At 49.3% G+C, this 18,386-nt stretch overlaps 6 protein-coding genes across 6 annotated transcripts; 2 read left to right on the top strand and 4 right to left on the bottom strand.

The window, feature by feature from the left end:
* Positions 1-2,783: 2,783 nt before the first annotated feature.
* On the top strand, positions 2,784-6,031 carry FIESC28_10336 (uncharacterized protein; the record flags this gene model as incomplete). The annotated part of the gene is made up of 5 exons (XM_031164468.1): positions 2,784-3,212; positions 3,310-3,637; positions 3,694-4,913; positions 4,970-5,911; positions 5,969-6,031. 5 exons carry the CDS (start codon positions 2,784-2,786, stop codon positions 6,029-6,031), a joined length of 2,982 nt encoding a protein of 993 aa, XP_031011420.1.
* A 582-nt stretch (positions 6,032-6,613) lies between these two features.
* On the bottom strand, positions 6,614-7,297 carry FIESC28_10337 (uncharacterized protein; the record flags this gene model as incomplete). Its single annotated transcript, XM_031164469.1, has 2 exons — positions 6,614-7,170; positions 7,234-7,297. The coding sequence occupies 2 exons, from the start codon at positions 7,295-7,297 to the stop codon at positions 6,614-6,616; spliced, it is 621 nt and encodes a 206-aa protein (XP_031011421.1).
* Positions 7,298-8,055: 758 nt separating this feature from the next.
* FIESC28_10338 (uncharacterized protein) lies at positions 8,056-10,425 on the bottom strand (the record flags this gene model as incomplete). Its single annotated transcript, XM_031164470.1, has 2 exons — positions 8,056-9,147; positions 9,220-10,425. The coding sequence occupies 2 exons, from the start codon at positions 10,423-10,425 to the stop codon at positions 8,056-8,058; spliced, it is 2,298 nt and encodes a 765-aa protein (XP_031011422.1).
* A 1,593-nt stretch (positions 10,426-12,018) lies between these two features.
* On the top strand, positions 12,019-13,064 carry FIESC28_10339 (uncharacterized protein; the record flags this gene model as incomplete). Its single annotated transcript, XM_031164471.1, has 3 exons — positions 12,019-12,055; positions 12,117-12,341; positions 12,400-13,064. The coding sequence occupies 3 exons, from the start codon at positions 12,019-12,021 to the stop codon at positions 13,062-13,064; spliced, it is 927 nt and encodes a 308-aa protein (XP_031011423.1).
* Positions 13,065-13,303: 239 nt separating this feature from the next.
* On the bottom strand, positions 13,304-14,122 carry FIESC28_10340 (uncharacterized protein; the record flags this gene model as incomplete). Its single annotated transcript, XM_031164472.1, has 1 exon — positions 13,304-14,122. One exon carries the CDS (start codon positions 14,120-14,122, stop codon positions 13,304-13,306), a length of 819 nt encoding a protein of 272 aa, XP_031011424.1.
* Positions 14,123-14,872: 750 nt separating this feature from the next.
* FIESC28_10341 (uncharacterized protein) lies at positions 14,873-17,858 on the bottom strand (the record flags this gene model as incomplete). Its single annotated transcript, XM_031164473.1, has 2 exons — positions 14,873-17,245; positions 17,298-17,858. The coding sequence occupies 2 exons, from the start codon at positions 17,856-17,858 to the stop codon at positions 14,873-14,875; spliced, it is 2,934 nt and encodes a 977-aa protein (XP_031011425.1).
* Positions 17,859-18,386: the final 528 nt, after the last annotated feature.

The following is an 18,386-nucleotide window of genomic DNA, read 5'->3' on the forward strand; positions in this document are numbered from 1 at the left end:
CATTTTTCCTTCGTCGTTTGTACCTAGGTAGGCAGCACTCCCTCAGATTGAATCCATGACTCTACTGTTTGCTCTCTGCCTACCTATTAGAAGATTGCATTTGCGCGCCCCCACAAATGTAGGTTTGCTGGCAATTTGGGAATATGTTCCCGTTGCTTGTGATCGATTGTCAAAGGTGAGTGTGGGCGTCAGATGAGCCAAGAGCATGAGAGTCGAAATTTAAATCAGTTTATCCTAGTTTAGACATCTATTTAGGTTATGTTACTCTAATACCCCAAGTCCAAGATAATAGTTCTTTTTAGCCACCTTCTTAGTAGCAGCAATGTTATCTAAGCTTTATGTAGTGGAACTCAGTGAGGACATTCATGGATCCATCCTGGGATATATCTTGTCCCTGGATGAAGTACTTGTCGCCCTCGTATTAGGCGCCTGCCTGGCATCTTGATATCAATCACCGATTAGCTTTATCAAAGAAAGGAGGAAAGTATTAACAGCCTGGGAAGCTACCTAGCTGAGAATCATCAGGCAACAGCCCCGCACGGAGCGTTGAAATGATTTTGTTTCTTATGCTTCGAAGATCCCTATTTTTATGAATTCAAAACGAGCCAGGATTTTGACATTGATACAGCGGCACAAAGCGACATCTTGGACATGTAACATGTAGAGAGAACAATGATAACATTTGTTTGTATCTAATATTTATCATCGATGGGAAAGTATGTCAAGAACAAAACTACAGGGTAGGTGATTCACGCCCGGACATTGTTCTATTTGTTCATGATTCCTACAGCCAAACAGATTCGAGTCACGTTGGCCAAATCGTTCAGGTATTTCAATCTGACTGGGGCTGAATGCAGAATTCTGGCTGGATAAGTGTCACATTTGGTCTCCTGCTCAAGTTCAATCGAAACAAAAATGTAGGGTCAGATCACCCACAGTAGCACATCGGGGCAACATTCGACAAGCACCTTCCATTGAATCAAGCCGAGTACAAACAGCCATTGATCATTTGTGTGAACCGGCACTGTAGCTGATCAAGCTAGTACCACCCCTACCAACCGGCAACATCTGGCTGAGCCGAGTCCAGGTACAGGACAATGTCATTGCCTTGGAGAGTTACTAGCTTTAATTCTTGAGTAAAATCTCCGGGACGTGAAAGTGAATAAAAGAACCCAGACAACTACCCAGTAGCTTTGTTATGTTCGACTACTATGTATGTTATCTATCACCTAGACCATGTTGAACGCTTTCGATTTGGATAGGTCCAAGGTTGTTAGTTTAGGATTTTGACCATGAAACAGGCACCCTTAAGTTCCTATTGGCTAACTGATGATCCACGTCATGCAGCATTCGTGAAACAAAGGTGCTTGATAGAACCCCGCCGTACCGGTTATGCTCTCTCGATCAACAATGAATAAGTTACCTAGTAGCAACGTCGAAGTGCGAGAGAGCAGAATAATTGTCCCCGAACAATCAGGAGTCAAAATCAAACAGCCCAAGTGCCGGCTTAAACCTGAATAAAGTGACCAAATTATTCCATCTCTTATACTCGTCACGACCAATCTTTCTGACAGCTTGACGCCTACCGAGGTATAGATGCAATGGTGGTGTGTTGGAAGCTGACCCAAAAACACATCACCACTCGAGAAGATCTGCACCAAAGAAAATCTTGGACAAGTTTAAAAGAGGTAAGTGATGCTTGGAAATTGTACTGGAACGTGCAATACAGTCCTTGGCGCCAGGACAGTACATAGTACATACATCGTATGAACGAGGTTCCATACCAGGGACCGAAGCAGAGGAGGGGTAGTTCAAAAGTGGCCACCAAGAGAGCCATCTTCAGACGATAAAGTTTCGACCTGCAAGTACTATTGAAGCTTGTGCAATTGACCGAGTTGCATGGGGCTGAACTACATAACCACACAGCCATAAGAGTGCATTGGATTGTGCCACTGGCGGTCAAAAAGTCTGGGAGGTTGAGTCCATAGCATTGAGTACACTGCACGATGATACTTGTCACCGCCTCCCTGGTGTTTGGCTGGGAAAGAATCAAATTACATTACCTCACGAGTCTGGCAAGCCTCCAACCGAAATGGGTTGAATTTGAATTCCAGACAAAATAAGTCATAGCACAGCAAAACTAAAACGGCTGTGTAGGCAGTAGTGAGTAGAGGGATAATCTCCATTCCAGGTGACCCTGTCTGACGTTCTTTCAGACCAAATTACACGCTTGAATGCGCCCCTAAAATAGACTCCATTCTTAAGATCCGTTAGATGCGTTAACGCTCGGCATTCAGGGCCCCCGACCACCCTACTCCACTTCTTCTCTCTAGGTCCCTAAACTGCCCTGAAGAACTGCTGCTCGTCAGCGCCAATACCAATCAACGCCAACCTCGCTGCTGGTGTCCCCATTTCGTTTATTTTTGGTAGCCCCATCAGCGCCTCACTGTCACAACAAAACCCTTGCGAGCTTCCAGTTCTAATTCGAGTTCCACTTCCACAGTCTACGTGGTAAGGGGCAGATTCAGAACATCAACGCCACAACATCCCCCTTGTATTCGATTTCTGCCAACAGCTGGCTTCTGGCATTCTTCTATTCACTCTGCCGCCGGACGCAGTACGCAATCTCTCAACTTCCAATTTCCCCGTTTCAGCTGCTCCCTACATTGGACTTTTGTATCCGTACATGGACGGTAGCTGAGGGGCCAGATAACCTTTCCTGTCCCCGACACAACGACTGCAAAACCCAACTCTGAATTCACACAATACCAACACCCACGATAATGTCGCAACCGCAGGAGATCGCTTCTCCTGTAATCGAATCTCACACCGGTCCCGAACCTGAGTTGGAGAAACAGGAGAAGAAGGAAACACAGGAACCGCAAGAGAATCAAGATGCACCAGAGATACAAGAGAAGAAAGATGTGCCAGAGACACCAGACAAGCCAGAAATAGCTCCTCAGACGGAGGACAAGCCAGACAAGCAAGAGGCTCACCAAGAGCCCGACGAGAGAATAGAGGAGAAGCTTGAGACGAAGCTCGAGGCGAAGCTTGATGACAGTTCCGAAGATGAGACCGAAGACGAGACCGAAGAAAAGCAAGAACAAAAGCAGTCGCAGAGAATTGAAGACGAGCCAGTGGAAAAGCCATCACAAATTGATACCAATATCAAAAGACTCTCGGCTGGCACGGAGTCTGACGACAGTGTGTCGGTAAGTCTTTTCCACATTCCTCTCTCGAACACTGTTGTGTCGGTCACACGACAGATTGTATCCCTTATCTTGCTCGGTTACTAACCGATCACCTTAGGCATCCGATACCGACGACAAGTTTGAAGATGCTGTAGCGCAATCTCCTGCACGTTCACTCACGAAACGAACCATCTCGCATGCCAAACCTTCTAGTATCTCAGCGGAGGAGCAAGTTGATCGGCGGTCTGAGGAGTCGGATCGTCAACAAGATATCCAAGAGCCACAACTTCCCCAGCACAAGACAACTGCCTCTGAGTCTGGCAGTATCGCAGGAAGTGTCCACGAAAACCAAGCACAACGGAAACTATCGGTGGCCTCATCACGTATTTCAAACACGTTGAATTTGGATAATGTCAGCCTTGATGACGATACGCCTCCATCTCCAGGTAAACCAATTTCTCTGTCACTTCCCATCATATATCCTGTACTCACCTCTTGATAGTGCCAAAAGACCTTCCACCGAAGCCAAGCAGCAAAACATTGTCTCTAAATAGCATCTCTCTCCCTTCTATGCCGTGGTCGCCTGCTGCCGAGCCTACAAAAAGTCCAGTGCCACCAACTGCAGCTACACTTGCACCTTCCCCACCGGCACCTCAGCCTCCGCCACCGCCTAGTCGAAAGCTAACAAGCCCTTTCTCTTGGCTCTCACGGAGCTCAAGTAAAGAAAGAGAGCCTCCTCTACCACCGCCTCCTACGGGCCGAAGGAATACGGGCGGTTCTATCGCTACTCTTGCAAGTAATCCCGAAATGATGCTGAGCCGTCTTGAGGAAGAGAAAGACGGGGATTCGCTACCTAGTGATCCTGCCCAAAAGGTCACCTTGCAAGACAGATTCAAACAGCTACGACAACAACAAGAAGCTGCCCGTGCGATGGCAGAAGGCGATAACGGCAAATACGATGGAGCGCTTGGACTCACCTTGCCAAACGATGAAGTGCAAGCACAAGAGAAACCACCATCATCTCCTGTCCCACAGCCTATTGCTGGCCTAGCGCCAGGCACAGTATCTGGAGTCAACGCCGGCCCGTCGGCTATTTCAGAGGAGAAAGTCGATTGGGATTTGTGGCAGTCTGTTGTTTATGAAGGACCGGCTGCTGTGGCTCGCACAAGCGCTGAAGAGCTGAACAAAGCCATTGCAACTGGCATCCCTAGCGCCATTCGTGGTGTTGTCTGGCAAGTGTTGGCCGATAGTAAGAACGACGATCTCGAAATAGTATACAAAGATTTGGCGACTCGTGGTACAGACAAGAGCAAGGACCGCAACAGCAACAGCACAACAGCTAGCTCGTTAAGCAACGGAAACCTCAGTGTTCACAGCGGAGATGCCGTTGCATCTTCTGCATCTTCCATAAACTCGGACCATTCCGGCGCCAATGGCACGCCCTCTCCTCCGAATGAGAAGAATGCAGAGGCTGTCCTAAAAGCCCAAGCTGCGGCTGCGGCTGAGAGAAAGCGAAAGGACAAGGAGGATGCTGCTTCACTACAGAAGCTCGAAAAGACAATCCGTCGTGATCTTGGTGCCCGCACCAGCTATTCTAAGTATGCGGCTGCTGCCGGGCTTCAGGAGGGCCTGTTTGGCGTTTGCAAAGCATATGCTCTGTTTGACGAAGGTGTTGGATATGCCCAAGGCATGAACTTCCTCATCATGCCTCTGCTGTTCAACGTAAGTATTATGCATCTACCTTGAATCATCCACCAAGTATTGACATGCTTCTCTAGATGCCTGAGCAAGAAGCGTTCTGCCTCCTTGTGCGGTTGATGAACCACTACAAGCTGCGAGATCTTTTTATCCAAGATATGCCTGGACTACACATGCACCTCTATCAGTTCGAACGTCTGTTGGAAGACTTTGAGCCAGCGCTTTACTGCCATCTCCATCGAAAGGGAATCTCGCCTCACCTCTACGCCACCCAATGGTTCTTGACCCTCTTCGCGTATCGTTTCCCCCTTCAACTGGTTCTTCGTATCTACGACTTGATCTTCTCCGAGGGTCTCTCGGCAATCTTGCGCTTTGGTATTGTTCTGATGCAGAAAAACGCTAGTATTTTACTAGGACTGTCCGACATGCAGCAGCTCACCACTTACTTGAAGGATAAGCTCTTTGATGTATACATCGACAAGGACCCTAGCCAGGGCAGCCTTCTCGAAAATGGCTTCTTTGGAAGCTCAAGTGCTAGTATCGATAAAGAGGTCTACCGTGCGGACCAACTCGTTAAAGATGCTTGCGAAGTTCAAATCACCCCGGAGGTGCTCAAAGCTTATAGCACCGAATGGGAAGAAAAGACAAAGGCCGAGAAGGATCGCGAAAATGAACTGATGGAGCTCCGCACAGCCAACCACAACTTCGCTATCAGAATCCGAAAAATGGAGGAGAGAGTCGAGGTCTGCGATCGTGAACAGGCAGATCTGGCAACGGAGCTTGTGCACACCAAGGTCGAAAACCAGGAGCTCAAGGACGAGAACGACAGCATGCGAGGCCAGGTACGCGAGTTGAAGATCGTTATCGAGAAGCAACCAATGGAGATCGAGGAGACATGGAAGCTCGAGCGCGATGATTTGATGAAACGGAATATGCATGTCCATGAGGAGAACCAGAGGCTGGAGAAGGAACTGGGCGAACTTGAAGAGGAGTTGGTCCAGACCAAGCTGCGTTATGCAGAGGTGAGTTACCCCTATTGTTTCAATGCAAATGACGAGTTACTAACATACTATTAACAGATCAACTCTCAGCATGAGACCCTTAATCGCAAGTGGACCGACTTGAAACGTCAATTCGCATAAGCAATTCTTATTGCGTGCGACCTTGTTTAGCTATTGGGCCCCAGACCATCCTTCATGTATAAAGTATTCTTGTTTAGCCGGTTCCCTATAGCTTACGACAAGCTGGTTATGTCTATGTATTGGTTCTGGACATGAAGAATCGGGCATATCTTAATGATGGTACACTAGGACAAAAGACTTAGGCGTGTTCCAGTAACAAATATTCATGATCTAACAACCCGCCTGACACAATGGCTTTGTGCAGGCATGAGCGGCAAGTTTTGCAGGATTTTCGGTTGTCCTTAAACCGAAGTTGGGTCAAGACGGCGAATAGGATGAATGATACATTGGTTAGAGATTTCGTACGAAGTTCATTTTAATAGACTTAAAGAAAAAGAAAAATCATATTCACAATTTGCAGTTGAAGAGACCTTGATCATGACATTAAATTCAGCGCAAGAAAATTTTTTATTCCTTAAGGACCCATCCCGATGCGTTATGTTAACCTCATTCTGTCGTTAACCGTAAGACAGTGAGAAATCCTTGAACACCATACCAGGGGCCGACACTCCTTTCTTAATCAGCTTTTAATGACCAGCTAGCTTACTTGTGGAGCTTGCGCTGGTAGAAAGCGAGCTCCTCACCCTCCAGAATGTAACCATCGACACGGCCGGACTGACCGGGACGGCTGGAAACAACAGCGTACAATCGACCGGCCTCGAACTGCTTCTCGATGGCGCTCTCGACCTTGCCGCGGGCAGACATGCGGGCAGCCTGCTTCTTCTCGACGGCGTTGGACTTCTTGACCTCCTCCTCGGTCTTACCCTCCTTGGCAGCCTGGGCCTTCTGGCGTCTTCGGCCAATAGCCTGACCGTAGTGGGCCTCGTACCACTGTCGGAAGGGAGCGGCATCAACCTGGACGACGGCGCTCTTGGTGAGGGTGTTGGTTCGGACCAACTCGTTGTTGGAAGGGTGGTAGGCGACGGCAATGACACGGCACTTGCGGGTCAGACCCTCGGAACCCCAGGCGAAGTTACCAGAGTCGAGACGGAGGGCACGGTACTTGTGGTTACCACCTCGGGTTCGGACGGTGTGGATTCGCTTGGGGCCAATACGGGTGTTGGCACCCTGGCGACCAGCCTCGAAAGCGCGCTTCTTCCCTGTTGTCAAAGGTCAGAACGTATGTCCAAAGGATCATACGGGCTTTCGGAATTATTACGCACTGTAGTAGGCACGCTTGGCACCGGAGGCGGAGCGCTTGTGTCGAGAGTCACGCGAGATACCCATGATTGCGGTTTCTGTAAGAAGAAAATCCCAGATGGTTAGCCAGACTGTTTCTCCGGTGGGGGATATGGGAGAGAGGGAGAGAAGGGCAGAGCAACTCAATCAGCAGGATATTCGAGATGATGATAATCGTCGAGCAGTGCAGCGTATTGAAATCGTCTCTTCGTTCTCGTCGTCTGGCAACTTACCTGTTGATGTTGGCGCTCAACAGGCAATCGAATTGGCGATGGTCGTAGGAGTGAACTTTTTTTGGCGGAACGAGGGTCAAAAGTGTAGATTGCCAAATTCTTGTGAGTATGTGCTCGTTCGGTAAAACGGAACGGAGATATTCCATTCCGGGTGCGTTGAAAGCCCTAGGTGTGGGTCCGAAAAGCATGACTCCACCTCCATCCAGATGGCCAATAGCATAACACCGAGTTCTTACCACCTAAGTCAACGGACAGTTTCTCCAAAGTCGAAGGAACCAAACCGTCTACGGACATATTATTATTTCATTGTTGATGAGAAAGAGTCTGCTGTTTAATTCAATTCATATTAATGACACTGGCCTCTGATTCTAATATCAACCTCCAACTTTCGAAGTGTTCCAAATGTGATAGCAACAATCAGTCGGATCTTCCTAGAACTGGACCTCTTGGAATCTCAACCTCTGTTCGAAGCGCCACCGAATAAATGGTTAGCGTCGACAGAGCCAATCTCTAAGAATGAAAGAAACAATACTTTCTTCCATGATTGTCCTCTGCAGCATTGCTGCCCGATGCCTACTTTGCAGTTTCCTTCTTCTCAACCTCATTCTCCTTCCCGGATTTCTTCTCTTCCTCCACCTCTTTTGTCTCATCCTCGACGGCGTCGATATAATGAAGCAAACATGCAAGAAAGGACGGAGCTTCGTCCGTTTGAAGTTCAATCGGAGGAGTCATAGAATGCTCGTCTCCTGCAATGGGGCAGATATAACGTAGCCCAACCTGGACAGCCTTCCTGTCCCAACGAATTGACCCGTCCGAGTTATAAGCTTCATCGATTGCATCGAAGAACTTGGAAGCAACAAAATCCATTCGCGGAAGAGGCAGACATCGACCTTGCCGATTGGCCCGTTTGTCTCCCTCTTCCTTGAGCTCTGCAAGAGATGGCCAGTCGGCTCTATAAGGGGGCCTCACCTGGGCTTTGTTGAAGCAGTTGGCGACCGCAAAAACAGGTGAAAGATGGTCTTCGAAATCCTTACCGCCCAGAACTTCCATCATGGGCTCGTTCTTGTTAGAACCCTTGGCAGTTTTCGCGTTAGTTTCTGCAAGACGCTGCCGCACCTCTTGACCGAGTTTCTTCGTCTTCGATTCCGCCAAAGCAGCCTTGAACGCTGTTAGCTCTGCTGGACTTTGAGGAACGAAGGGCGACTGATCTGCACTCATGTAGCGCAAGTTAGCCATCATTTTTTGAAAGGCCTGACGCTCCTTTGTAGCGAAGCTGGTCCAGCTCTTGGATTGAGACCAAGCACCTGAATCGGACTTATTCAAATTCAAAGCCTTTTTCACGGTTGCACTGAAAGACTGAGGTAGCGAACGCAAAGAAGATGGACCGGTTGGAGCATTTTGAGGCGCTTTACTCGGTTTCTGATCCGTCTCTTGAGTCTTTTCCTGAGTTTGAGGTTGACTCTCACGTTTGATGTTGATCTTCGCCGCTCGCAGGGCACTGGGAGAGTCCTGCGCAGATTTGACCTGTCGCGTCGGAATGAAACCGGTGGCTTTGGTGTGTTCAGCAACTTCTCGGAGTTCCTCGCCGATTTGCTCTCGCTTAGTATCGTCATTGCAACCAACACCGAGAAGTCGACGGTCTTTACCCGCAGGCACCGACATCATCTAAATATCAGGATGCTTGTCGTGATTCGAAATGGCCGTTGTAACTCCGCTCTCACGCTTGATCTTCTCAACCTGAGTCTTCAGGGGAGTTATGATGGCGGTACCATCGTTAGCCAAGCCAGAGCTCGAAATGCTTTTCTTTTGCCTATGTCGGCTTTTGCCTGGTTTACTATGCGAAGAATGTGTTGTATCATCCGTTTCGGTAGACGGAGGAGACAAAGTCTGTATGTGGGTATCGCGTTCTGTTTCCGCCTGGCTCTGTTGCAGTTGTTGGTGGACTTGTGGCTGAGGATGGGGATAAGCCTGTGGAGGAGGCGGTCCGTACACCGCACTGATATGGCCGGTGAGCATGGCGCCATATGGACGCTCGTTATGGTATTCAAAACCAGGAGGATACCCGATTTCCGTGGGCTGAGCCCCAGGTACTGACCAAGGAAGCGAGGGTATAGACCAAGATGCGTACGACAACACAGGAGGCACCATAAGTTGTGACATGGGCTGCACAATGATTGGTCCGTATTCGACATGTTGTTGCGGTACCTGTGTGTGATGTCCTGGGTAATAGTGATTGTAGGGAGGAGGCGGGTAAGGCGCGGAAGATGGATATCGTGCCGGTCCGTTCACATGGGTGGTAGGGGTCGGAGAGCGACGAGACTTTGACGCTCGTGGTTTGCCTTCTGGGTGAGGGGTAGGGGGCCTCCACGCAACCCTAGGAGATTTACTCCTGTTTCTGGCGGCTGATCGCGCAGTTCTTCTGCCTATACCAGAGCGTCTACGGCTCTCCTGAGAGGAAGTCGGAGGGGTGTAGACGGTTGGTTGGAGGTACTCCAGTGACTTCCTCGGAGTATAGACAGTTGGCTTGAGGTATTCTACCTCATCAGAAGAGGTATCACCGTTCTCACTCTCATTGTCATCTTCAGCCTCCTGGTCCTCGGGCTTTTCGTACTCTATGACTGTCTTGTCTTCGCCGCCCGGGGTCGACCGTCGAATCTGGCTTCCAGTCAGCTTAGGTTCCTCGGATTTCTTGTCTCGTCTCTTTACTTGTATCGGACTGCGAATCTTTCGCCCATCAACATGCACTCCCTCAAGGGCGGGAAACATGGTATCATATTGGTCTGAGTCGACAGTGATGGAAGGAAGTTCTTTGCTACGATGTGGTTTAAGAGAGTCCTCTCGGCCAGGGAGCTTTGGATCTCTTGATGGAGGCAAAGAACTATCTTCTCCAGAGGAGAAGCCTTCCTCCAAGGTTGGTACAAACGTGGGTGCGCACGGATTCATTTTGTCTGATGATGATGATGATGCATAAGTGATATCGCAAGACAGATGTCGTTAAAAGGCAAAGAAAGGTATTGTGCTTTTGAAGTCCCTAGGCACCATTTGATTTGCGATGGTGCGGCTGAACCTGAGAAGATACTCCAAGTCAGTCGAGTCTCGCCGATCTTATCTGTGCTTTGAGATATGTGCTTACCCGGTGATCAGATTGGACTTTTGATCGAAAAAATGTTCAAGTTGATCAGGGGTTGGCTGGGTAGGCTGGACAAGATTTGGTATCCTTGAGCCAATGGGTAGGTATAGGTATGAGAAGAAGTCTTTGATGCAAAATACGTATACCAAATCAGGTATATGAAAGTGAAGCGCGAGGTAAATCGAAAGCAAAGCGCGAAAGACACGCGTATGGTGTTGGACGTGAATGTTAGGCAGCTGATCGTCAGCTGCCAGTGCAATACTAATTGGCAAACAAACCGCCGGGTCTGGCAGATATGAGACTGGAATGGAAGGTCTCGGATGTCAAAAGATGTCGAAAGAATGAAAAGGAAGAGAGAATTAGTCTTCCCAGGCTGCAAAAGTGAGGTTATGAGTGCAAAGAGTCGGAATGGTTGAGGTAGATGAAGTCGATGATGCTTCCTGAACAATTCTGGCTATTGTTCGAAGGCAGTAGAAGTGGTGTTTTTAGATTAAATTTGGAAGAACCAATCAGAGTTTAAATCTATCAATCAATGTATGGTCGGTGATTCAGTAATTGATATAGTAGGCAGTTGGATGGTTTCGGGTTCGTTGCTGGCACTGACAAGAGATGCCATGGCTAACTAAGTCAGAAATGAAACCGGAATGATAAGATCGCCTCGAATGCGATCACTAAGTATAATGAAATTATCCTTTTTAGCCATTATCTACCTTTATTGAAGAGTTGGTATGTGAGCTGGAAGTCATGAGCATGAACCTGTTCTGTCTATTCAAGCATACAACGTAGAACAGAGGGAGTCTAGACTGAACTCCTAACAATGCTGTCCATTCGAGGATTTATTCGCTGCCTTAAAACTACTGGCTACCTACCATGTCGCTTGAATAGAAAGACACTCTCTTTACTATCATTGTTCTGGTGACTGTACATGTTCTCAACCATGAACAAGCGTGGGGGCTTGACGATCATCACTCGTCACATAAGCTGATTCCTCAAAGTCAAGAAAAACATGCCCGAATCCATCATGTAAGCTTCACTTAAACTCCTTTCCATTAAGTGAGAGAGTCACAAGCTGACAGGCACAGGCACAGACACACCTATATTTTGGTGTAAGTGACCAAACCAATCACTCTCTTCCCAACAAAGTAGAGAAGGATTTTAGGTTGTCTAATCCAGGGCCGCAGGGGAACATTGAACAACCCCACCAAAAAAGGCCTAAACCGAGGTCCGTATTAGATCGACCGTAGGGGAAAGGTACGTACCTAATCTAATCTCTCCCGTCCCGTCTGGCCAGCAATTATTTCTGGTTGTCCTCAACGCCTGACCATTGCACGATCAACAGTTATCTGACTTTTGCCTCCTTTTCCTGCCAAACTTGTTCAGTTTCCATTGAGAACAACAAGATCAAGATGGCTTCTCTAAAGACTCTCACCATCACCAATCGCTGTATGATTCAAACCCCTTTCAATGCTCCATACAACGTTCAACCTTAATTAACACTTTATAGCTCCGAGGCAGCCCATCAAGAACCTCCCAGAGTCGATTGAAGTTAATGCCGACACCACCGTCGAGGACCTCAAGGTCCAGATCGCAAAGGAGACCAGGCTCGGAGACCACAACCGTATTGGTATCTATGATCCCACTACCAAGAAGACTCTCAAGAACCGCAAGGCTCGCCTTGTCGATGAGCCCACTGTAGTTGCAACTGGCCAGGTTCTCGTCAAGGATATGGGTATGTCGAAACCAAACCTGCACAACAACAACTGAACATACACTAACCCATATAACAGGATACCAGATTGCTTGGAGAACCGTCTTCGTCGTCGAGTACTTTGGTCCCCTCATTTTCCATGCCCTCTTCGTCGCGGCCCGCCCCTATCTGTACGCCAATGGAGACGCCGACATGTCCCAGACTCAATGGATCAGTTTCGCCATGATCATGCTGCACTTCGTCAAGCGCGAGTACGAGACTCTCTTCGTCCACAAGTTCTCCGCCAACACCATGCCCTGGAAGAACATCTTCAAGAACAGCTTCTTCTACTGGGCCGTCTCTGGTCTCGCCTGCGCCTACTCCATCTACCACCCTAGCTCGCTCGCCGCCAAGGCCGATATGCCCGCCATCGACGCCGTCGGAGTTGCCCTGTACTGCTTCGGCGAGTTCATGAACGCTCTCGTTCACCGATATCTCTCGACTCTCCGATCCACTGGTGGCACTGAGCGCAAGATCCCCGCTGGCTACGGATTCGGTATCGTCACCTGCCCCAACTACCTGTACGAGGTTCTCGCATGGATTGGAATCATCATTGTCAGCCGTGACTGGACCGTCGCTGTCTTTATCTCCATTGGTGCCGCACAAATGATTGCCTGGGCCAAGGGCAAGGAGCGTGCCTACCGTAAGGAGTTCGGTGACCGTTACAAGAAGAAGCGATATGTTATCTTCCCCGGTCTCCTGTAAACAGTTCGATATATAGATAAGGGCATATGTGGGAGATGAAGCATTTAGAAGTCAAGGTTGACGGAGCAGTAAAATGGTGTTAAGCATGGGCGTAGATACAGTGCATATAATTGAACCTAATGCTATGATATGTCGAGTAAAGAGTGCTTTGTAATATAATCAGAATCCCAAACGCCAGATCGTGGTTCCCATAATATACCTAACATTGTCGTGAACGTTGATTCATTGCCATGAGCTTCTCACCGTGACATCGTAGACATGGACGCCGTATCTGATCCCTTGGCGCCTCTTCCTACACTTGACTCTCCTTCCGTCAAGCTCCTACTAGCATCCGAGAACGTACCCGGCGCATGATTACCAGTATCGATCTCCATGTCGACATCTAGTGTCTTGCTCCCTTCGATTCCCTTTCCCCTCTCATCGCCATCCTTACCTAGATCCATAGCTTGCTCACGAACATCCTCGCCTCCGCTCTCGCTCTCGCTTCCACTTCCACTATAGCTCCCGCAATCACTGCAGCTACAGCTCCGATCGTCGTTCGCCAGCCTGACAGTCTCCTCGAGGACAAGAAAATCACGTTCCAGCACCTCAGCCCAGTTCTGCACATTGCCAAGCTCTTTGAGCCTGCGCGCCGCAGCATCGGCCTCGCGCGCAAGCTTGACATTCTCACGGCGCAACCCATCGGTCGCACGCTGCACATCTTGAGCCTGCTTGTTCAGCGCCGAAGCGTTGGAGTGCAGCGTTGATGCGCGCCACTGCAGCTCGGAGTCCATCATGTTCTCTAGTGTTGCGACGACGGCGCGGCGAGCTTCGGCGACATGACGTTGCGTTTCGGCTGAGGGGAGCGTGGGCTGAAGAGGTGGAGGGGGAGGCGACGATTGCTGCGCTGCTGAAGGAATCTGCGCATGGGCGTGAGCGTGGGCGACGGATGGAGATGCGATTGTGGGAGGAGGAGATGTCGGCGGACGAGGGGATAGCGAAGAGGATGAGGATGACGAGGAGCCTGCAGCAGCGGTTGAAGAGGCGGGCTGTTGTGAAGAAGCCGCTGCTGCTGACATGATGAATACAATATGAAGTTACTGGTTTATGTCCAGCTTGAAGTAATTGGTTTAAAGATAAGAAGAGATGTAGCTTGGCCGTTGCATGTTGCTGATACCTTACACTGCATGCTAGTGGGGTAGAGTTACACCTCGTCTATCATGCGGCTGATGTACAAGATCATGGGATCTGAATCTTGTTGGTGTGTATTACATACATCAGCAACTCAATACGCACCAGTTCCTTATTCCCATTTGTAAATCATAGGTATCCTTTATTAGTTTGACTTTGGTAGCATTAGATTCGTTATATGCTAATGTACAATGATTTCTCTGCCTTTTGCCATGCTTCAGACTTCCATCTCGTAGAAAACCCTTGGTCCCGTATATCTATAATCGAAGAGGCCTTGCAGTAGCCATCATAGGTGCATTTCCTCCAAACTTTTATTCCACCCAAAAAAAGACATTTCTTAGCATTAACCCGTACACAAGCTTTGAGACCTCTCGCTCCGGCAAAATTAAATGCAGATAACCACCAACCGTTCTGATTTTTGGTCATTTCAAAATAGCTGCAACCCCAACGCCAAGGCTATGCGTAAATGAATGGCTGTCAACGCACATCTGTATATTCGTGCGCCGGTTCGAAGAGCCTCGGTAAGTGAAGAACATAACCCAGATTTTCCGTCCTTGCTTGTATGCAAAGGATAATAGTGACTGCGCTAGGCAGCTCGTATAATGTTAGAGATCCAAATAGTAGAGGCCCGGCTCCAACTAAAAGGCAACTTTGCCTCCATTAAGACGAAGGGGCACCGGTCCAAGTGGACCGTGGGTGGGAAGTATTCCTTCATCGGAAGACATGGAAGATAAAGAAGACAGCGAGCTGAAGCCCATATGGCCTTTGCCAAAACCACCATTGCGGCCCATAGAGATACCCGGGTTCGCCATAAGGGCATCGGCTCGATCAAAGACATTCCCGTGGAACGCTGCTGCGAATGAACTGCTTTGAGGCGTAGTGGGAACTGTTGCCTGCATTGCAGGGCCCAGAGCAGCACTCTGTGGCGTGATGGGAACTTGCGTAGGTGACATGCCGCGAGGAGGGTAGGCCTGACCGTTCGCACCGGAAGGATGGAACAGATAGTGCCATGGTGATTTGTAGATTATACTGCTTGTCTCCTTGATACTCTGTTGGATGGGCCGTAAGCGTGCCCGAGTATCAGGGGGCAGCGGCACACTGTTGGGTCCGTACTTGATCTGAGAGATCATATCCGCCCACGAGTGACTGAAGTTACTGCAGAGACTCCAGAAACTTGCCTGCGTTCGAACACCTGGCTCCTTTAGCTTGATCATGGACAGTCTGTTTTTGAGAATTTCTGTCTGCTGGATGACATGACTACACATAGCAATCAATCCTTTCCAGTGTTGAATAACACTTTCAGGAGTTCGTTGATACATGGCATTTCTCAAGCCACCTGCCAGTTGGGCGTTGAAGCTAGGCAGCGTTCCCATAACGAGATCGGTAGACTTTTGTAAAGCCAAGAAAATCCGTTCGAACTGTCGATCCTCTTCTGTAAATTCCGATGACATGCCGCGACTGCCAATGGAGGAGAAAGATTCTCCTGATCGAGGTGTGGCCGAAGCAAGGGTAGCAGTGCGCCCGGTGCCATTGAGATATGCTGCAGAAAGGGGCGTAGGCACCGGAACATCGGTGGCAACACGTAGGTTGATCGGATGGTTGACCAAGGTACCATTGCGGTTGCGAGCTCCAGTCGGCCTGCCAACAGTTGGAGTTACGGATGGTTCTCGTGCATGTGCTCTAATAGTGCGCTCGCCAGTTTGGCCTCCCCTGGGGATAGCTTGACGACGGACGTCCTCGGTATTGACGCATGACAAGGTAACACGAAGTTCCATGATACTATTATAGAGGGTCAAAAGGAGGCTCCGAATATATCGGGCGTCTCCGAAATCCACAAATGTATCAATGTTATCGGCCAAAAGTGTGCAGACGTGACCATAGGCGCTGACCAGAGTCTGACACGCCCGTTGCACGTTCTCATTCTCTCGTTGAGAATGATCGTCAATCTCGGCCAATGCGTTTTCGTGTTTTTGGAGCTCCTGCTCCAATTCTTCAACATGCGAGTTGGTGTTGTAGAACACTATTTCGAGGCTGGATCGCTTGGCCGAGTCGTCGCTTGTCAAGCCCATTAGCACCTGGATCATGGGATGAATCTGGAAGACCGAGTAAAGGATTCCCTTCGCAGCTTCAATCACTGGGTCGTATATCTTTGACTCTCTGCGCCTTTCAGGGAGGATTGAGAGACGTCTCACGTATATAGGTCGTGCGAGGTAGGGCTCGGTCGGTGTTGCTGGACTCTTAGTCGTTGCTTGATTCCCTTGCATGGCAGACCCGTGGCTCAAGCCGCGGTAATGGCTGAAACGGTTATTAACCTGCATCTCATCCAGTGTACCTAGATCGGACGGTTTTCGTGAGACTATTCCCATTCGCCTGCTGCGGCCATCTGATCTTTCAGCCCGAAGTAGGCTTTCAGAGTTGCTGCGGACACGTTCGTTGACATTACCAATTGTCAGGGGCATAACACCAGGTCGTCGAAAAGCGGTGTTCTGCTGCGAGAGACCGCGATAGTGTGATCTTGACGGTATCGGAGGTGCTCGCGATCCAATGTTGGGAGAACGGATGTCAGGTAAATCGGCTCCTTGCACTTTGACAGGAAATCGTCCACTAGCCACTCTCTTCAAAGGAAATCGTGGGGTTTCCGCGCCCTCGCTTGATTCATCTCCAGTGTTGTCAGATTCGGATCGACCGTTGATAGTATGTTGCTTTAGGTATCGTTTGATCTGTAAAGTGACCGCCACCTCCGTCACTTCGTTATCTTTTTGAACACCCTCGTGCGGAGGGCTCGCCGCTTGGACTTGGATTGCATCTCGCGGCGGGAAGCTGATAGGGTTTCCTTCAAACTTGATTACTTGCAGCGAGCCCATATCTGCAATACAAAGCGGCAGTTCCCGGATTTGATTCTTTGGTATAGACAACACTTTCAAGGAGGAGAGTCTGACAATATCTGCTGGGAGAATTCGAAGTTGGTTTCGGCCAAGGTCAAGGATTTCTAAAGATGCCAAGTCACACAGCTAGTCATTGGGTTAGAGGTTGCTTCAGAATCAGGGGGAAAGGGAGACATACAGGCATGGGAAATTCCTTGATCTGGTTGCCTCGGATGTTGAGATACCGTAATGATGTACATTCGGAAAAGCGAGCAGGCAAGCTTGTCAGCTGGTTATGAGACAATGCTAGTCTGGAGACTGTATAAGTATCGGCGTCAGATCGAGCAGTCGAGCCCTTGGAAGCGGATCGTTCTAGTTCGCCCTTAACGATGTCGACGACCTCATCTGGTAACTTTTGGATCCCCTTACGACTCAAGTCGATAGTAACTCCAGTTCGTAGGCCTGTGCCGACTGCACCAGCCTCAGCGGCTTGACTCTCGCTTTCGATTGCATTTTGCATAGCCTCGCGCGCGAGACTGATAACTTGGGCTGCCGACATGCTAGCGGTCGAAAGCGATGAACTGGATGGAACACTGCGCAGGTTAGGGATAGGAGGAGGCGGCGGAGGGCCGTTTGATGTGGCAGCTGAGTTTGGGACTGGACGTCGTCCAGAAGTGTGGTTTTCGGGCAAGCTTCGTGGAATTGAAGCTTGTGAAGCAGAACCGACGGACGAACCGGCGAGTCGGTCTGGTCGCTCCATAGCGAAGTTCAAGTATGAGGAATGCGCAGCTCAAGTAGGAAACGTGGGGATGGCGCGCCGGTGGAGTAACCGATCGAGGGGGCAAGTCGCTGGAATTTCAATGACGATATGGCAATGGTTGAAGGATAAGACGTTTCAGAAGCCCCTCTGTTGCTGTGTCTGCGGATATCTTTTGATCAAAGCGCAGGCGCAAACGGGGAACCGTTTGTCTCAGCGGGAGCCAAGCCTTGGGTCGATATTTCTAATGTTTAGGCCAATCAAGGCTGTGTAGGCGACGAGTTCGATATGGTCATGATTGTATATTCAATTCAAGCCAAAAGGCAGCGCGACGTTCAGGTTCGGGCCTGGTTGTATCGAGATGGGAAGTGCGTGGGTAGGTCGAGCGTATTTCGTCGTCGGGCTAGAAGCTGAGTACGACAGCGGCGGCAATCGAACAAGATCAGTTGAACCAAAACAAACCAACAACAGGATTTGTAGGAAAGTGTTGAAAGAGGAATGCTGCGGGAAGGGCCGTGATGAGGTGATGCA

Source organism: Fusarium coffeatum (genome assembly GCF_003316985.1).
Source record: "Fusarium coffeatum strain FIESC_28 chromosome Unknown BRIP53273_contig_302, whole genome shotgun sequence".
Classification (NCBI taxonomy): domain Eukaryota; kingdom Fungi; phylum Ascomycota; class Sordariomycetes; order Hypocreales; family Nectriaceae; genus Fusarium; species Fusarium coffeatum.